The following is a 16,425-nucleotide window of genomic DNA, read 5'->3' on the forward strand; positions in this document are numbered from 1 at the left end:
TTCTCACAGTGCCAAACTTAGTGCCTTCCTGTAACCACTCAGGAAATCTTGAATCAATGAATGTTTTATCTGTCTGTCTGTATTATCTTCCCAACTGGCCTGTAAGCTGCTTGAATGCAAGAATTTTTCCTATTCATCATAGTGTTTCTTCGAGTACCTTGGGCAATGACTTATGCAATTAATATTGATTGAATAAATGACAAAGCTAGTTGACTAGTTGTCACTGTTGATGTGAACAGATTTGTGCCTCCTTATCTTTCTTACCATCCTGCTAACTTATTCCTGTGACTTTTCCCACTCCGACTGCTTTCACCTGGGTGTTTTTCTATGTATAAGTTAAAGAAAGCATTTATTAAAAACATACATTTTATTTTGCTCTCTTTTTTGAGAGGAAAATCCTTTCATTTTAGGGATTTATTTGTGCTCTCCTTTTTTCTGTCCTCTATAATATACCTTATAGTATTAACTTTGTGTTGGTGTCTGGGATAGTAGTGTGCATGTGGGCGCTTGCTGTTGGGTTACGTGCAGGCTCTGTATTAAAGTACTAGTGAGAATCACTAGCATTGCTTCACTGTAAGATAATAATCAATTCTCTTACTTACTTTCATGCCTGTTTAGCAAGGTACTAACTCCCTCTGTGACTCTTTTCCCTTACCTGTGGAACACCTGCCTACTCCACAGACTTATAAGGATCAAATGAGTTAATGAATGTGAGAGTTCCTTCTAAATGTATGGTATTTTTAGAAACTACTTGAACACTTTAAAAGAGTTTTTTTTGGGTGGTGGTGGTGGTGAATTGTTGTGAATTAGAAAGAGCCTTTGTATCAACTTTGCATTTCTCCAAGCCATATTGAGAATGAAATTAAATTTTATACTTAGAAAGAGATATCCTTTTGGAAAATTCATGGAGGCAGACCTGTACTAGCAAAAAGATCCTCTTTCTGAATGCTAATTAGCACCTCTTTTTGTGTGTTCCATTTTGTTCCATAGGATGGATGACAAGCTCATTATAAGAAGAAACTTTAAAGAAAAAGATAGTCATCCTCTGTGTTAAAAGCATTGTGTAGCAATAACAGTGATAAATGTATTGACAGCAGTGTTAGTGGCTAATGATTTAAATTTGAGCTTACATGGACTACTGAATCATTACATACTGCAAATACCTATAGTTGTAGCAATTGCTCGAGGGAAAGGAGACAGGATAAAGATGGAAAATAACCAATTATAGTCTTTGGATTTGCTCTGGTCTTGCTGAACTTGCCAAGGGGAAAAGGCAAAGTTGTCAGTATTGGTTTTATTATTTTTCTTACTCCCTTTTTTGTGTGTGATACAGTTTGCTGGGCTTTTGCTTGTTGTTTCGTTAGCTTGTAAATTAGTTGTTGCCATATACTGAATTGGATAAATTCCAGGGTTGACTTCTGGGTTGTTTTTTAATGCATAGTGATGAACTCTTGGGTATTATTGAACACTTAACTGCTCTTCCATAATAGAAGAGGATTAGTATTTCTTTGAGGAACATTATAAATTCCTTGAAAATTTTGAAAATATATACACTGTGCTAGTATTTGAATTCTAATAGATGTTACCTAAAATATTTTTCTTTCTTCCTTTGCTTCAACTGAGGTTCTTTATAATGACTATCTGAGGACTATCTTAATTTGATTTTAACTCTTTAAGTTAGGTGAAGGGTTTATGCTTCACATGAAATATGTGAAGCATATTTTCTTTTTGAAGAGGCTGGAGAGTTTTATTATTTATACTAAGGTGCTATATTAGTCAGAGTCCTGGCAGGAAACAGATGACATACCTTAAAAGGAATTAACAGAACAGGGTTTAATGAAGGGGCTAGTTCAGAGGTGTGGACAGTATTGAGGAAATCAACAAGAGATGGTGAAGTACCCAGAGATTAGTGACAGTAGGAAGTTGTTACTGTCCCTCTGCCTGAAGGGGCAAGGGAGTGAACTGTGTCAGTGGAACCTGGCAACTGCTAGAGCCATGGAAGAGGGGCTGCATGTTGGAGCTGAGGCCACAGAGGAACACAGCCAAGGCCAGAACTCCTGCTAGGCAGGGAGGGAGCAGTGTATGAGGTAGGTGATAATGCTCCAACCTCTTTCTCCTCCCGCAGTCTCACATCCTGTTGGTACCTCCTAGTGGCAGATCCTTATTGGAATCCCTTTTGGTAAGGAAACTCAGGTCCACAGAGGTCAGCTGCTTGGGCACTGATTAGGACAGAGAGGGGCGGAGAATGAAGCAGAGCTTGAGGGGGGCAGAGAGTGGAATGCAGCAAAGGGAAAATAACCAGAACAGCTTCTCTTCCTCATGGTTGTTATACTCATGAATTAGTGGGCTGCAATAGATGAAATACAAAGCAAAGATTTCTGCCCTCTGAAAGTTTGCGAGCTAATACAGATACCAGTAGTACAGTCAAATCAGAGAAAACACGCCCTATCACAAGGCAAAATTGTACTGTCATCAAATTTATGAACAAAATGTTTATATTGCAGATTATCAGTGATATAAGTATATTTTATGTAGTGGGGAGTAGCAGATAGAAGAGTTTATTTTGATAGGATAGAGTTATGAAAAAAGGTTTCCTTTTACTTTATTAAGTAAAGATTGATACAGGAATGAAACTTTTGGAAATTATTCTTATAATAGAAGGGACAAAGACTGAGCAGTTGAGAGGGGAGCCATCATGGTCCCTTCTTTATTCTCTCTCTTTTTCTTCCAGGGAAGGGCAGAAGTGGCACAGAAAACAGCCAGATAGTCCTAGTGTGGGCCGTTTTGATTTCTTTCTCCTAGAGGGGGAGGAGCCACTGTATATGGCAGAGTAGTCAGCTAGATAATATGCTGAATATCCATGGGGTCCAGAGAAGCTGCACTAGCAGACTGATATTATTACATTATGAAAGCGAGGTGGTACCCTTTCTTCCTGTTTAGGACCCTTCCTGTCTGGACCCTATAGGTAGAAGGAAAGCCAGAGGCCTTTCTGCCTCTCATTCATTTAATTGAGATGAGGTTGGAATTTTAAATTAAGCCATTTTAATATTTCAATCATTGTTTAAAGTGAATGGCATTTATTGCTTGTAAAGGGCATTGGGTCTCTTGCTGCAGTAGCTGAACTCCTATTCACTCATCAAAGATTCTTGAGAAAAAGCTGTACAAGTCCACACTAGTGTTTTCCCCTCCACTAGTAGTTTGCTTGGTGTAATCAATGATCTCTTTTACAAAAACACTCTTTCACTGCCAATTTAGACAGTAGTTTTTATATATGAACACCTCTTGGGGTTTGGAGGATCAGAAGCTTATTGTTGCCGTTGTTAAAGAAGTGAACGACCATAGGCCATCACTTGAAATTGTTTCCTTAATGTATTTACTCTTTCAAAGCAGAAGGAACATAGTGGTTTCACTTAGGTAAACTAAATAAAATCTTTTATTTTTTCAAGTACTATATTTTTCCCTTCCTAATTGTTTTCAAATTTAGGAGTAATTCTTTAAAGGCATCCAATACTGATCCTTTGGAAAACCGTTGAAAACTCAAAGAAAAATATTTGGTGACTATGGATTTTATGGCTGTGTTTCCCCTACAATTTTGCAATTTCTAAGGACCTCAAACTATAAAGCTAGAAATATGCTTGTACCTTAAGGTGGAAGACTTTTGGTCATAGCTTTTCCTGGTATTCAGAGATCTTAAGTCTTCATTTATGTTTTCGATTTGCAGAATGGAACTTTAAAGGAGACAGTCAGTTTTGGACTTCTTCCAGGTGCGGTCTTTCCATTCTAGTGTTGGCAGAGTTATAATTAATGGATATTTGGCAAGAATTACATGATGTAGAAGAGAATTATTGTTTTATTCATCAAGTTATAAAAATTCTTTCCAAAATAAATTTGTTTTATTGTTATACAAATTGTAGCCAAGTGTTAAAGTCTAAAAACTGTATTCCAGGGTTTTATGTTTTAGGGCATATCTGGTGTTCAGTCTGAAACTTCAGTCCTTGTTAGATTGGGAGTCAAATAATAAAACTAAATATGGTACTATTAGTTAATGAACAACAGTGTTTCCAATCTAAATTTAAGAAGAAATAAATTTTTTAGGGCTCTTGCATTTATTTGGGTCAACATATATTATAGGTAGAAGTTACGGTGTATAAGTTAACATTTCAAAGAAATAGCCTGAGAATTAACACCTTCTGAACTATCACGTGGGAAGACCTAGGATTTTAAAAGCTTTCCCAAGTGATTCTTATATAGTCAGCTTTCAGAATCACTCTGTCTAAACCAACTTATCTAATGTTTGAATTCCTTCATCATCTAGCCTGTGTTTGGAGGTAAAGCTTCTGAGATGGTTCGTTTCTGAGTACTTCCTTTGTGATATGCCTGACAGCTGAAATCCTTAATGTCTTAAAATTCAGTGAATAGTATAATGGTCAAGGGGTAGTCATATTCCTATTAAAAACTACTTTTAAATACATTAAACATTTGTATGTAGAAAAAGTACAAGTCTCACAACCTATCATTTAAAAATTTTTGCACTTGCTCATAGATATCAGAAATTTGATCAGAATCTGAAGTATAACTCTGAAGAATTTCTTCATATCTTAAGTATGACAGTATTTGGGAATGGAGCAGAGCGTTTCCATTTAAAGTTTCAGTCTCTATTTCCTGAAATATATCTGGTTAAATAAAGTTAGGGCAGTCGAGGAGTAGCAAGTCTCCTCTCTGGAGTTTATATTAGAGAAAGACCGTGTATAAAAAGCAATGTGTTCCATTATTAAACAAATAGCCTTTGGTGGTGGCTCATTGCAAACATGGGCAGGCTGAGCTATATGCACATCTAACAGAATTTGAAATGCAAAATACCAAATCTAAGAGTCCAACATGAACAGACGCTCACAGAAGAGCAAAAACGCTTTCTGAGTTGTAGAAACGTTATCTATACAACAGGTAGGTTCCCCGAGGTGTTTGCTGATCAGCATAAAGATGGATTCAAGGGGCTGGCCCGGTGGCGCAGCGGTTAAGTTCACACGTACTGTGTCGATGGCCTGGGGTTCACCGGTTCAGATCCTGGGTGCAGACATGGCACCACTTGGCAAGCCATGCTGTGGCAGGCGTCCCACATATAAAGTAGAGGAAGATGGGCACAGATGTAGGGCCAGTCTCCCTCAGCAAAAAGAGGAGGATTGGCCACAGATGTTACCTCAGGGCTAATACTTCCTCAAAAAAAAAAAAAAAAAAAAGATGGATTCAAGACTGAAAAGAAGAGAGAATTATATCTTAACTTTACTGGAGACATCAGCAGTTGGGGGAGGATGAGAATGAGAGAGAGAGAGAGCACAAAAGAGAGCCGGTGTGAGCATGAGAGAGCTGTTTGGTTCCAGCCTCGACTCTTAAAAATCTCTGAAAGCCTCACTTGTGCCCAGTGATTCCTCGGTGAAGGCAGTGCAGATAGCCCTGGTGAATGTTTTGTTAACATCATTGAGGTGAGGTGATTGGAAGCCCATTACCTGTTGACTCTGTTATTGAAGAGCTGATCTTTGTCCCTAAACAGCAGATATGCATCCAGATTCCTTTGATGAACTTGAATTCTTAATTAAACTTTCATAGTGCACACGCTGTCTCTTACCAGTGACTTTGAAATACTGTGATTTCCACTAATTATTTTGTTTTATAATTCTTTTTGGCAGCAGTTGACTTAATTTCCTGTAACAAAAGTCATTTCTAAAGTGGGCAAAATAATGATTGATCTTTAAATTAATAAAATACATCCACTTTCTGACTATAGTCAATTCTCTATTCTGTTGGAATGGAGCATAGAGTCCAAAACAGTGATTCAGGAAATAATTATTTATATTTCCTATTCAAACACAGTCTGTGACTTCATTTGAGGTGAATTTACCTTTTTAATCATGTTGTACTTAATCTGATACTAATATTGGTGGGCATTCCTTGATTTTACAGCAAGTGGTGTTTGTAATTCAGGAAGTTCGGGGGTTGTAGAAGAGAAAGATGGGAGAACTAAAAGAATACTGAAGCCAGTCTACTTTATGGTTAATAAACAATTGTATGTTTGATGTTATTTATGTTAAGCTAGCAGAAGTTGAATGATTGTATCCTTTTGCTGCAAGTATCTTTAAATAAATCAGGGAGAATCAGCAGAACTAAATATGAAAGCGCTGTGAACATTAAGAATAGCAGTTAATTTGTTCTTTTAAGTCTTAGTTGAGTTTACATTGATGTGCTCAAGAGTTGTAAGGTATAGAATTACTCTTCCTAGTCTGATTAAACAGATTTTGTTGCACATATTTATTAGGTTCCAACACTGAAGTTCTCAATCAAGCTTGGGAACTAGATACAATTTATGCCCTGGAGACCTAGAATGACATAGTTGAGTAGTTCCACACTGGTGTAATTATGATCAGCCTAACATCTGGAACAATCAGTTTGAAATGTTTAACTACTCTGAACTCTGATCCAAATTCAGATATGCAGTTATAAATAGATTTTCCTCTTAATACTCAAGAGAATTAGCAATTAAGACAATACTCTAAATAATTATTTTTTAGGATGTTTACATATTTTCCAGAATCTGCCAGACAGTTAACCTTTTATAGAGAATCTCAGCTGATAAAAAGCCTTTTAAAAAGATTGCAACTTGGGAAATAGCATTTGAACAATATTATTTGTTTGGACTTAGATATTTACCCTAGAAAATGAGTAGAAAATTCTCCAAAGGGTTCTTGAGATAGGTGTTTTATGATACTGTGTTTATACCTCCAGAAGATAATTCTGTTTATTGCAAAATAAACATTCTCTTTGTTGCTACTGACATTCCTTATGGTCAGTAGAGGGAGCACAAGTTTTCTAACAAACCTTCCATCACAAAACTGAAGTGACATCATCAGTGATGGTATAAAGGGGAAAAAATCTAGGCTAGTTTTATTGGTTCATGTTCCATGATCCCTGAGAAAAATTAAAATATATTAAGGAGAAAGCCAAGAACCAAAAGATAAAATGTAATATCAGGTTTGGAGACCATATTTTAAGTTGAGATATATTAACAAGAAAAAATGGACATAATTCCTTTAAAATTCAAAAATCTGGGTTGTGATGCACAGATTGATTAATGGTTAAATTTAATTTTACTGGAGGTTTTGTTTGTTTTTTCTTTGCTTTATTTCCTTATCACAAATTGTAAAGATGATTGTAGGGCTGTCTGAAATGGTTACTTAAAAGTTATGCTAAAATTTGGTACAGGAAAAGAGGTAGTGATTTATGTGTGGGCCAGTTATGTTTTTGTATTCTTTATGAACAGCTATAAATTTTTTTCTCAGAGCAGTGTCCTAGAGACTGATTGCATTGTGATTAAGGACTTATTCATTAGTTAAGAACATATATTTCAGCAAAAAATACCTTGTGCCAAAAAATCTTATAAATGAAGCTGGTGGTTCCAATGGAATGTTTCCATGTTTTGTGAGCATTTGATAGGACATGGAAGATGGTTGTTGTCCTTGTGAAAAAGTTGTTTTTAATTGATTTGAGAATTGTGCTATTTAGATTATTCTACCAAGAAACTCAGATGGCATGGATGCTTATTTGTGATACTGTGTTAGGGTTAAATACAGAGAACCCCAAGTCATTTAATCGCTGTCTTTAGGATCTTATAGCTATAAACATAATTTTGTAGCTGAACATTTTTATAACACTTTTACATCCTTTTTTTTTAATGGAACAGCTCTTTAAATTAAATAGGACCAATGGAAACAGGTTTATTTTATAGAGACGTTAATTGAGATGTGTTGAGATTTAGTGAGCTATTCAAGGTTGTATAGCATATTACCATAGTGAACAAAACCAGAATCCAGAGCTCTTGACTCCTAGTTCAAGGAGTTGCCAACTAAGAGTTCATGCAGCAGTAGTCTAGGATGGATGATTTGAAAATACAGGAAAATTGTTTAAAGCACCAATCCTTTGTTAAGTGCCTATTTTGTGCAAGGCCTTGTGTCATTAATTTTGATTAAAAAATGAGAAAAATCATAACTGTCCATGAAGCTATATTGTATAGTGGTAATGCAAATAGTAGACAAAGAGTATTTAAAACAATAAAATGTTTATATCATATGAAAGCTAAAGATACTTTTTAGGGCTAATGCAATAGAAAACCCGCTGTATACTAGTATATAGTTAAGGAGAGAATTTGGAGGAATAGCCAAGGGAGTTTTGTTGACATGCAAAGAGAATGGCTCTGAGACTGAGGCCATAGTTCTTGCAGGAGGTAGCACTTCCCATTCATTTAAATGAGTTTACTGAGGCAGTCAGGTTGAACAGGGGTGGTTTGGAAGTTACAGTTAAGAGGGAATGCTAAATCATATAATCAGAGATTTAGCTGAGACCTTGGAGGCTATGTAGTCCATGCGTTAATTTTACAGCTAAGGAAACTGAGACCTAGAGTGATTCTGAGTTGTGTCCCCAAGATTAGTCACATAGCTAGATGGGGGCAAAACTGGAATTAGATCCCTTCCAAATGCTTGGAGATGAAAAAACAGTGAAATAGATTGATAATAGAATCTAGAAGGTGGCAAATTGTGGAAATATATTGGATGTATGGAGTAGAGTTGAGTATAATTTTTGCAGAGATGTGATTTCCATCAATCTTTAAAAGAGAGGAAAGAGAACTGTTTTTGGTTTCTTGGGCAGAGTACATCAAAATAGAAGGATATAGTGATGCAGGGAACAGTTTGAAAAGTAGCATGAACTGGCTGGTGGCAAATATGAAAATGACCTTCCCAGCAACTTCTAAGACATTTCATTAATAACAATAATAAAGATGATGATGATATTAACAACAACAGCAGCTACCATTTATTGAATGTTTACATTGTGTCCAGGCTTCATGTCAAGTGTCTTATGGACATGAGTTGATCTAATTATTTCTCACTGTGACCTACGTATTACTATACCATTTTGTAGATGAAGAAACTGAATCTCAGAGAGATTAAGTTATTACTCTAGTCACACAGGTAGTTGGCTATGGAGTAAAAATTTAATTTCTGATTCTGTTTGAATTCCAAAGCTAGTGTTTCTCAAACTTGAGTCATGAATGGACTTTCCTTCTATAGGAAAAATAATCTATCCCATACCCTATGTTGACTTATTTTTATTATAAGACAACTTAACTAGGTGTAAACATAAATCCCTTAAGCTCATAGCTCTTACATAATTCAAAAAGAACTTTAAAAAATTATGAATTAGGGCCGGCCCTGTGGCCGAGTGGTTAAGTTTGCGCGCTCCGCTTCAGCGGCCCAGGGTTTCACTGGTTAGGATCCTGGGTGTGGACATGACACTGCTTGTCAGTCTACGCTGAGGTGGCGTCCCACATGCCACAACTAGAAGGACCCACAACTAAAAATATACAACTATGAACTGGGGGGGATTTGGGGAGAAAAAGCAAAAAAAAAAAAAAAATTGCAGCAATTGATAGCTCAGGTGCCAATCTTTAAAAAACAAAACTTATGAATTAAAAGAAGCAAAACTTACATAATCAGTAAAATTCAAATTAATAATATAAATTTAATGTGAGGGATGAAATTTTTGCTCAAGTGAAAATACTGATTGCAAGATCAATTTGTAGCTAACTCCTGTGGCGCAGTTCTTTTCAGTTTAGCAGCCCATATGGCCACGTGCTTTGTGATAACTTGGTTCTGCTGCCAATTTTCTCTGTTCTGATTCCTTTAAAATATCCCTTCAGACCATACTTTGTAGTATCATTTGACCTTCACTTGGTGCAATCGGTTGTTTGTTGTTAATCCTACCTCTGTTTTCATTAGCTGTGATGAAGCACTGCCACTTGGTGTCAGTTTGATGGTTTGGGGCTCTGCAATGTCTTGGCAGTGTGTATTTAGTTATAAGATGATAGCCATCCAGGTGATATAGAATATGTTTATGTCAATTATTTTTCAGGTTATTATCTAGAAGAAACCACAAAATTTAAGAAATTCACAGACTCTGCAAATCATAACCAGGCCTCTCGTGTTTCCACTTAAAGAAAAAATTGCCCTGCACTTTCTCTCAAAACACTACATCATAGAGCCATCTGGTTTCTGCAGGGTAACAGTGGACAGCCAGGAAGGCTTCCCTCGCCACCTACTTTCCATGCTGCCTTAGTTCAGGCCACCACTGTTTTGCATCTGAATTTTTGACACAGCCCATAGTTTTACCTCCACCAAACTTTTCTCCACAGTGTGTTCCACACTAGTGACTTTTCTATAATACAAACTTTCAGGACTCAGCTTAGGAATCACCTCTGTCTGGAAATTTTCCCCTATTGCTTCTCCTTATCTCCTGCTTTCTCATCCCATCCCCATTATCACCTTCGCCATCCTCTCCCCTAGGTTGAATTAGTTCTCTTTCCTTCATTCCTCCTTTATAAGTAACACCCAATGCATACCTCTATTATAATTCTTAGCACTTCATGTTGTAGTCTTTAATTTTTTGGTCTCCCCAAGTAGACTGTTAGCTTCTTAAAAGTAAGGTCTGCCTTGTGCATCTTCTCACTAGCATGTTGTCTGAATGGGAAAGCACGTTCTGATGATAGGGCTGTGATCTTGAATCACTGGTCAGTCAGCTGTAATTTTAGCAGTGAGGAGCCAAAAATAGGCAAGAGCAAAGTAGGCATTTCCTCATCTTTCCCATTCATGTATGTAAAATTTATACAAATTACCTAAATAGTTAACGTAGTAGACCCTTTTAGCACATAAGCAACATAATTTTGGAAGTAATTTGTCCATAAAGAATGAAATGATGCCCTCATTTTGCTGTCCTTTTGTTTTGTGTTCTTTCATTAGGTGCTGTGATTGTCTCCACGCCCCAGGACATTGCACTGATGGATGCACACAAGGGTGCTGAGATGTTTCGAAAAGTCCACGTGCCTGTAAGCATTTACAGTGAATGCTTGAGCCCCTTGAGCTTGTTGCTCAAGAGAGCAGAACTGAGACTAGGGAGGCATAAGTCCCCCTTCAGTTCTCAGAAGAAAGAAACTCTGTATATAATGCACACACTCTCATCACCTTCTTTACCATAAATAGAGGGTCCTTTTTCCTAGTGTGCCTCAGCAAAAGCAAGGGGACTTGTACCAGAGTACGGTTTGGAACAAGTGTTTCAGCGCAAAGCCAACATGATGCTTCCATCTACATGGCTCTCCAGGGCCCTGGCTTAATTTGGGGACAGATTTTAGAGTTCATACAGCAGAGCTTTTTAGACGTCAGCTCATGGATTAGCTGGAGGGGAATCTCATGATTCTCTCTCCCTGATTGTGCACTAGCAAGCCGGGAGCTGTGGATCGGAGCAGCCTGCTTCTATGAGAATTGAGGAGCCTGGTGAGGATGAGGCCTGTGTGCTTACCCTCCGGCTGATCTGAGGGTATTCTCATGAGCGGGGGTAAAATCGTGATCAGAAGGTGTTCTAGGGCCAGCTTTCACATGTAGATTAAGAGTGACAAAATCCCCGTGGTGTTCCATGTTGTGAATTTTAGCTTGGAAAACTTTTAAAGCCATGGTAACCAAATGCCCGCCTCAGACAGGTAACTCTCTCCATAAAGCACTTAGTTTGATCAGTGTGACTTCCTGTTGTGCCCTCCGAGATAAACTAGATGCAACTAGATGTGCCTACCCAGACAACTAAATAAAGCTACTTATATGGATTTTAAAATATAAATCAGGAAAAAGTTAGAGACAGGGCTATCTACCAAAGATTATGGGAACAAGTAATCCATAATCCTTCTTTCTGGCAGAAATTAGATACCAGGGCTAATGATCTGTTACTGCCCCTTGAAGGTCGGGATGATAGCCATTCCATCAGCATGTAAGCGAATGCTTAACTTCTCATCCCATAAGACGAGGGTGGAGGCACGTGTCCAGCTCATCAAAAATATCATGAAAACTTCGAGGGAAAAGTTTTAAAAAGAGCAGAAGCCAGAACATTTTCTCCCTGTAAATTATCATTTTGTCCACCAAGGGACCATTTCAACTGATGCTGTCACTTGGGGTAGCTGTGGCTGTGGGGAAGGCCCTGCGTGCACTTTGCTAGTTGGCGGTCTAATGACCATAGTTGCCAAATGCAGCATCTGTACCTTTCATTCCTTATGTTATTGTCACTTCCGTTATAGGGCTTTTAAGGGGCTTTTTTAAATATTATGACTTATAGGGCAGCACTTGAGCCTTACTGCCCTCTAAGTCAAGAGGCAAACAATCTCATAACTGCTCTCACGGATTTTTCTCCAACTCTGGGACAGAGAAGGTGGGACAGAGAAGCGTTGTGGAACGTAACAGTGGGGAAGAGGGATGGTCACTAAGTCCAGGTTAGGCTATTGCTAGGTGGATACCACTGAAGGATAAAAGTTGAGGATATCAGCAAGGAAGTATTGTGAGGCAGTATTCCAAGTGGAGGATCTTGGGCTTCATAAGGCTCATAGGACTAGTGCAGGATTAGTTAGGGAGGGAAAGAGCTGTTTGTGATCAGAAAATTAATGCTGGAGTTTGTTTGCAGAGTTGGAGCAGTTCTGGGTCATGACAGGGTCCAGGACGTGGTTGGTCCTGGGTGTGTGGGGCTGAAACGGAGTGGAAATGAATGTCATTGGAAATACATAATCCCTCCATGTTCGCTTTTTTGACATCATCCTGTGTCTTTATTAGAGCCCTCTTTTTTTCACCACTAACTTTTCATTATTTGCCCTGTAAACAGCAAAAACTTTGAAAGGAGGTAAAATATCTTAATCATCTCTTAAACGTATAGAATAAGATAGATGCTTAGTAATCTTTGCATGTAAATGAGTGAGAACTTTCCAGCAATGAGCTCTGTAAGCAGTTCGACAAGCACGGTGCATTGTAAAGGGAATCCTGGCTATGAGTGGGATGTGGGTTTGATGACCTCTGAGATCCTTCTAGCACTTACGAGCCTTGAAATCTAAGTAATGGTAAAGCATTTGAAGTCAGAAAGTGTTCCATAAATGCAAAGGAGAAATTTTATGCTTTGTTTATGCCACTTTATTTCATTTTTCTCCTGGTTTTTAGTCTTGCTCTCTGTTTTTTTCCCCTTTTGAAATGCATTAGTTACCATGGAAACAATGACGTCATTGGAATTCATTGGTATGGACAGAGTTTAGTAATGTCTACAAGAACATTTTGAAGTTAATTTAAATGATTGCTTAAACTCAGGGCTCAGATCCGGGAAGGAGAAGAAGAGGTGAACTGTTAAATTCTCTGTTCTCTGCCTGAAATGATGTCAGCTCTGCCAAATCCTTGATTATCTCAGTATTTGTAGATAGACTATTTTTAAAAAAGTAATTTAAGATTTTCAATCTTATGTATTATTAGTGGTGAGTATTTTATGTGTTGTGTCATTCTCACCCATTTTTGGTGGGCTTTTTCTACAAAGGAGGCCCGGGCACCTCAGTTTGGAGCCCTTCCCCTTCCAGGGGAACTTTTGCAGTCACGGGGATTCCACTGTCCAGCCCTTCCTTCTTAGGTAGTCCCCTTCCCAGCTCCCGAAAGTATACTAAAGTTTATTTCCTCTCTTATTGCTTTGTACATAAGAGATCACTTAGTTAATTTTAATCCAATAAACAGTTACTAGTTTATTTATTCTACAAATACATATATACTGATGTTGAGTGCCTTCTATAAGCAAAATACCATGATAAGTAAGCTCCATTGGTGATTTAAAGAAAGAAAAAGGAGGATGAAGTCTTTTTCTTCAAGTCTCTTCTCATCCTGTAGACTGACTCCATTGTAGTGCAGGGGCCCTAAATTCTGAGGAACATAAGAACACTTTCTTCTCTGGGCTATCAAGCAGGACTTTCTTAGAAAAGCCATGATTTTTTTCATGTCCCTGTAATTTTGCACCTGCTGGTCCCTTGCCTGATAAGCCGTTGTCAGCCTGGGAACTCATATTTATTTTTCAAATCCCTGCTCAAGCATTACTTCCTCTAGGAAGCTTTTCCCAAACTGCCAGAAAAGGTTAATAATTCTTTTTCTGAGCTATTTGAACATATCTGGCTTGGCTCTTATCCTCCTGCAGGTTTACCTATCAGTCTCCACAGAAGAACGTGAGTTCCTGGGGGGCAAGAAGACATGCCTCAAAGATCCTTAAATGCTCAGTTACCTGGCGGATAGCAGGCAAATGATAAGCACGCCTTATCCTGACATTTGACCTGGGATATAATGCCACCCGCAATCTGCTCTTCCCCTTGTCCCCAGCTCACAGGCCACTCTGCCTTGCATTCTCTGCCACGGTCAAACTGGTTGTCTTGCACTTCTTTGCGATTTCCACAGTTTCTGTCTTCATGGTCCTCAGCGTGCTGTTACTGCCCCGCCCCCCAGCCCTGAGAACCCTTTACCCTCATTTTTCACCTGGTAGCTCCTTTTTGTTTTTCAGTACTTAGATTAAATGGCTCGCTCTCTGGGAGACTTGCCCTGACTCTCTTAACTAGGTGAACTCTTTCTTGTGTGATGCAGTAACACTCTGTTTCTCCTTTTGTAACTGTTTTCGCATTTGTCAGTACTTTCACATGTATTAGGGCCATATTATAAGCTCTGGGTGCAGGAACCACTTACCTCCCTCTGTACCTAGAACATATAGCTGCTCACTAAACGTAAACTGAATGAATGAGCGGAGTCTGAAATTCATAGGCGTATCAAGGGAGTGGGGAGGGGCAGAATTTAATCTGAAAAGAATCAGGAAATCACAAGTTGTGTTCGGGGTTGTTCAGTTTGTCTATAGTTGAAGTAATATGTTTGGGTATGTCTATGCTAGGCCCAGGTTTGGTAGGGCTTTAAACACTGGGCTAAGAAGTTTGTTCTTGAGATTTTTTTCTTTTTTTTTTGAGGAGGATTAGCCCTGAGCTAAGATCTGCTGCTAATCCTCTTCTTTTTGCTGAGGAAGTCTGGCCCTGAGCTAACATCCGTGCCCATCTTCCTCTACTTTATATGTGGGATGCCTGCTGCAGCATGGCTTGACAAGTGGTGCATATGTCCACACCTGGGATCCAAACTGATGAACCCTGGGCTGCTGAAGTGGAATGTGTGAACTTAACCGCTGCACCACCGGGCCGGCCCCTGTTCTTCAGACTTTTAAAGTTGTCCATAAAGAATGCTGGATAGGAAATAGACATAATTAGAATGGAGCTTTGAAAGTATTTAATCTGGTGAAAATAAATGGAAAGGACAGGAGCCAGGAGAGTGGAGGCAGAAAGGAAGCATTTGCAGTGGTCAAATTTATCCCCACTGCAGGCTGTGACCCACCGGTGAGTCAGGAAGTCAGTACAGCGAGCGACGTAACCAAAGGTTTTAAACAGTATCAGAGTAAATTGCTCTTAGGAAGAGGAAGTCTTATTTCATAAACATTTGGTCTTAGTTATAACGCGTAACACGTGTGCACTTGTGTTGGATCAAGATGAAAAATATTTCACTGATCATAAAAGGCAGTTTTAATAAGTTGGGAAAACCCTGGTGTAGGTGATTGAGAGTAAGGGTCTGGTCTAGAGTAATGCCAGTGAAAATGGAAAGGGGGTAAATGGAACTCTAGAATAATGCCAGTGAAAATGGAAAGGGGGTAAATGCCAGTGAAAATGGAAAGGGGGGAAATGGAGCTGACCTTTTGAGGGAGGAATTGACAGGCGTGGCAATTGATTACATAGGGTGTGGGCTTAGAAAAAAAGGAGGAGGAAATCAAAGGGATTTTGAGAGTTGTGCTGCCATTAATAAATCTGCCAGGAGCTGCTTTTTGCTCAGGTGACAGAGAACTAGAAATAAGAGGTTAGATTCTCAGTCGCGAATCCCTGCCCTTGTTCTCTGTGAGGGTTGTGATTTAAACCTGTTGGCAAGGAAGAGACTGGTGGAGAAAATTATTTGATGTTGACCTTTTTAGCACAATTCACATCACATGATGTATGTGACCATCCTTTCTCCTCACAGAGCCAGATTTATTGTTTATCTGTGTGTTTGTAGCCTCCTATACACAAATGTTTTTTTTGGCACTGAGAGAGCTATATTCTTTAAGTATATAACCTCTTTTATGGTTACAAATTAACTTACTTTAGAAATTATAATTTTTTAGGCAATAAGGTACTGCTACAGAGGCATTTTTTCATATTTGTCAAGAGAGTGAGCTCAAGACTCTGATTGCTAGAGTTCAAGTCCCATGGCTGTCACTTTGTAGCTGTATGACCTGAGCGAGTTACTTAATCTGTGCCTCCATTTTCTCATTCATAATATGGGAATTATAGTACTTCCCTCAGAGAGTTGAGGTGAGAAATAAGTGAGATAATGCACGTAAAGGGCTTGGGACAGCCCTGGCGTAGTCTAGACACTGGCACAATCTAAACACCCGATTAGTGTCATTATAATGTCATATAATTAATGTTGCTTATTATAA

At 38.6% G+C, this 16,425-nt stretch overlaps 1 protein-coding gene across 9 annotated transcripts in view; it reads left to right on the forward strand.

Moving 5' to 3' along the window:
* Positions 1–16,425, forward strand: part of NUBPL (NUBP iron-sulfur cluster assembly factor, mitochondrial) — a 252,602-nt gene that overhangs the window by 164,988 nt on the left and 71,189 nt on the right. For all 9 annotated transcript variants that reach the window (XR_011501541.1, XR_011501542.1, XM_044765455.2 and 6 more), the window contains one exon: positions 10,842–10,927. Coding sequence is in view for 7 of the 9 variants with exons in the window: in XM_044765455.2 (XP_044621390.1) it covers positions 10,842–10,927 (86 nt within the window). In the remaining 2 variants the exon portion in view is untranslated. The remainder of the gene's footprint in view (positions 1–10,841; positions 10,928–16,425) is intronic.

This window comes from Equus asinus, chromosome 2 (genome assembly GCF_041296235.1).
Source record: "Equus asinus isolate D_3611 breed Donkey chromosome 2, EquAss-T2T_v2, whole genome shotgun sequence".
Taxonomy (NCBI): Eukaryota; Metazoa; Chordata; class Mammalia; order Perissodactyla; family Equidae; genus Equus; species Equus asinus.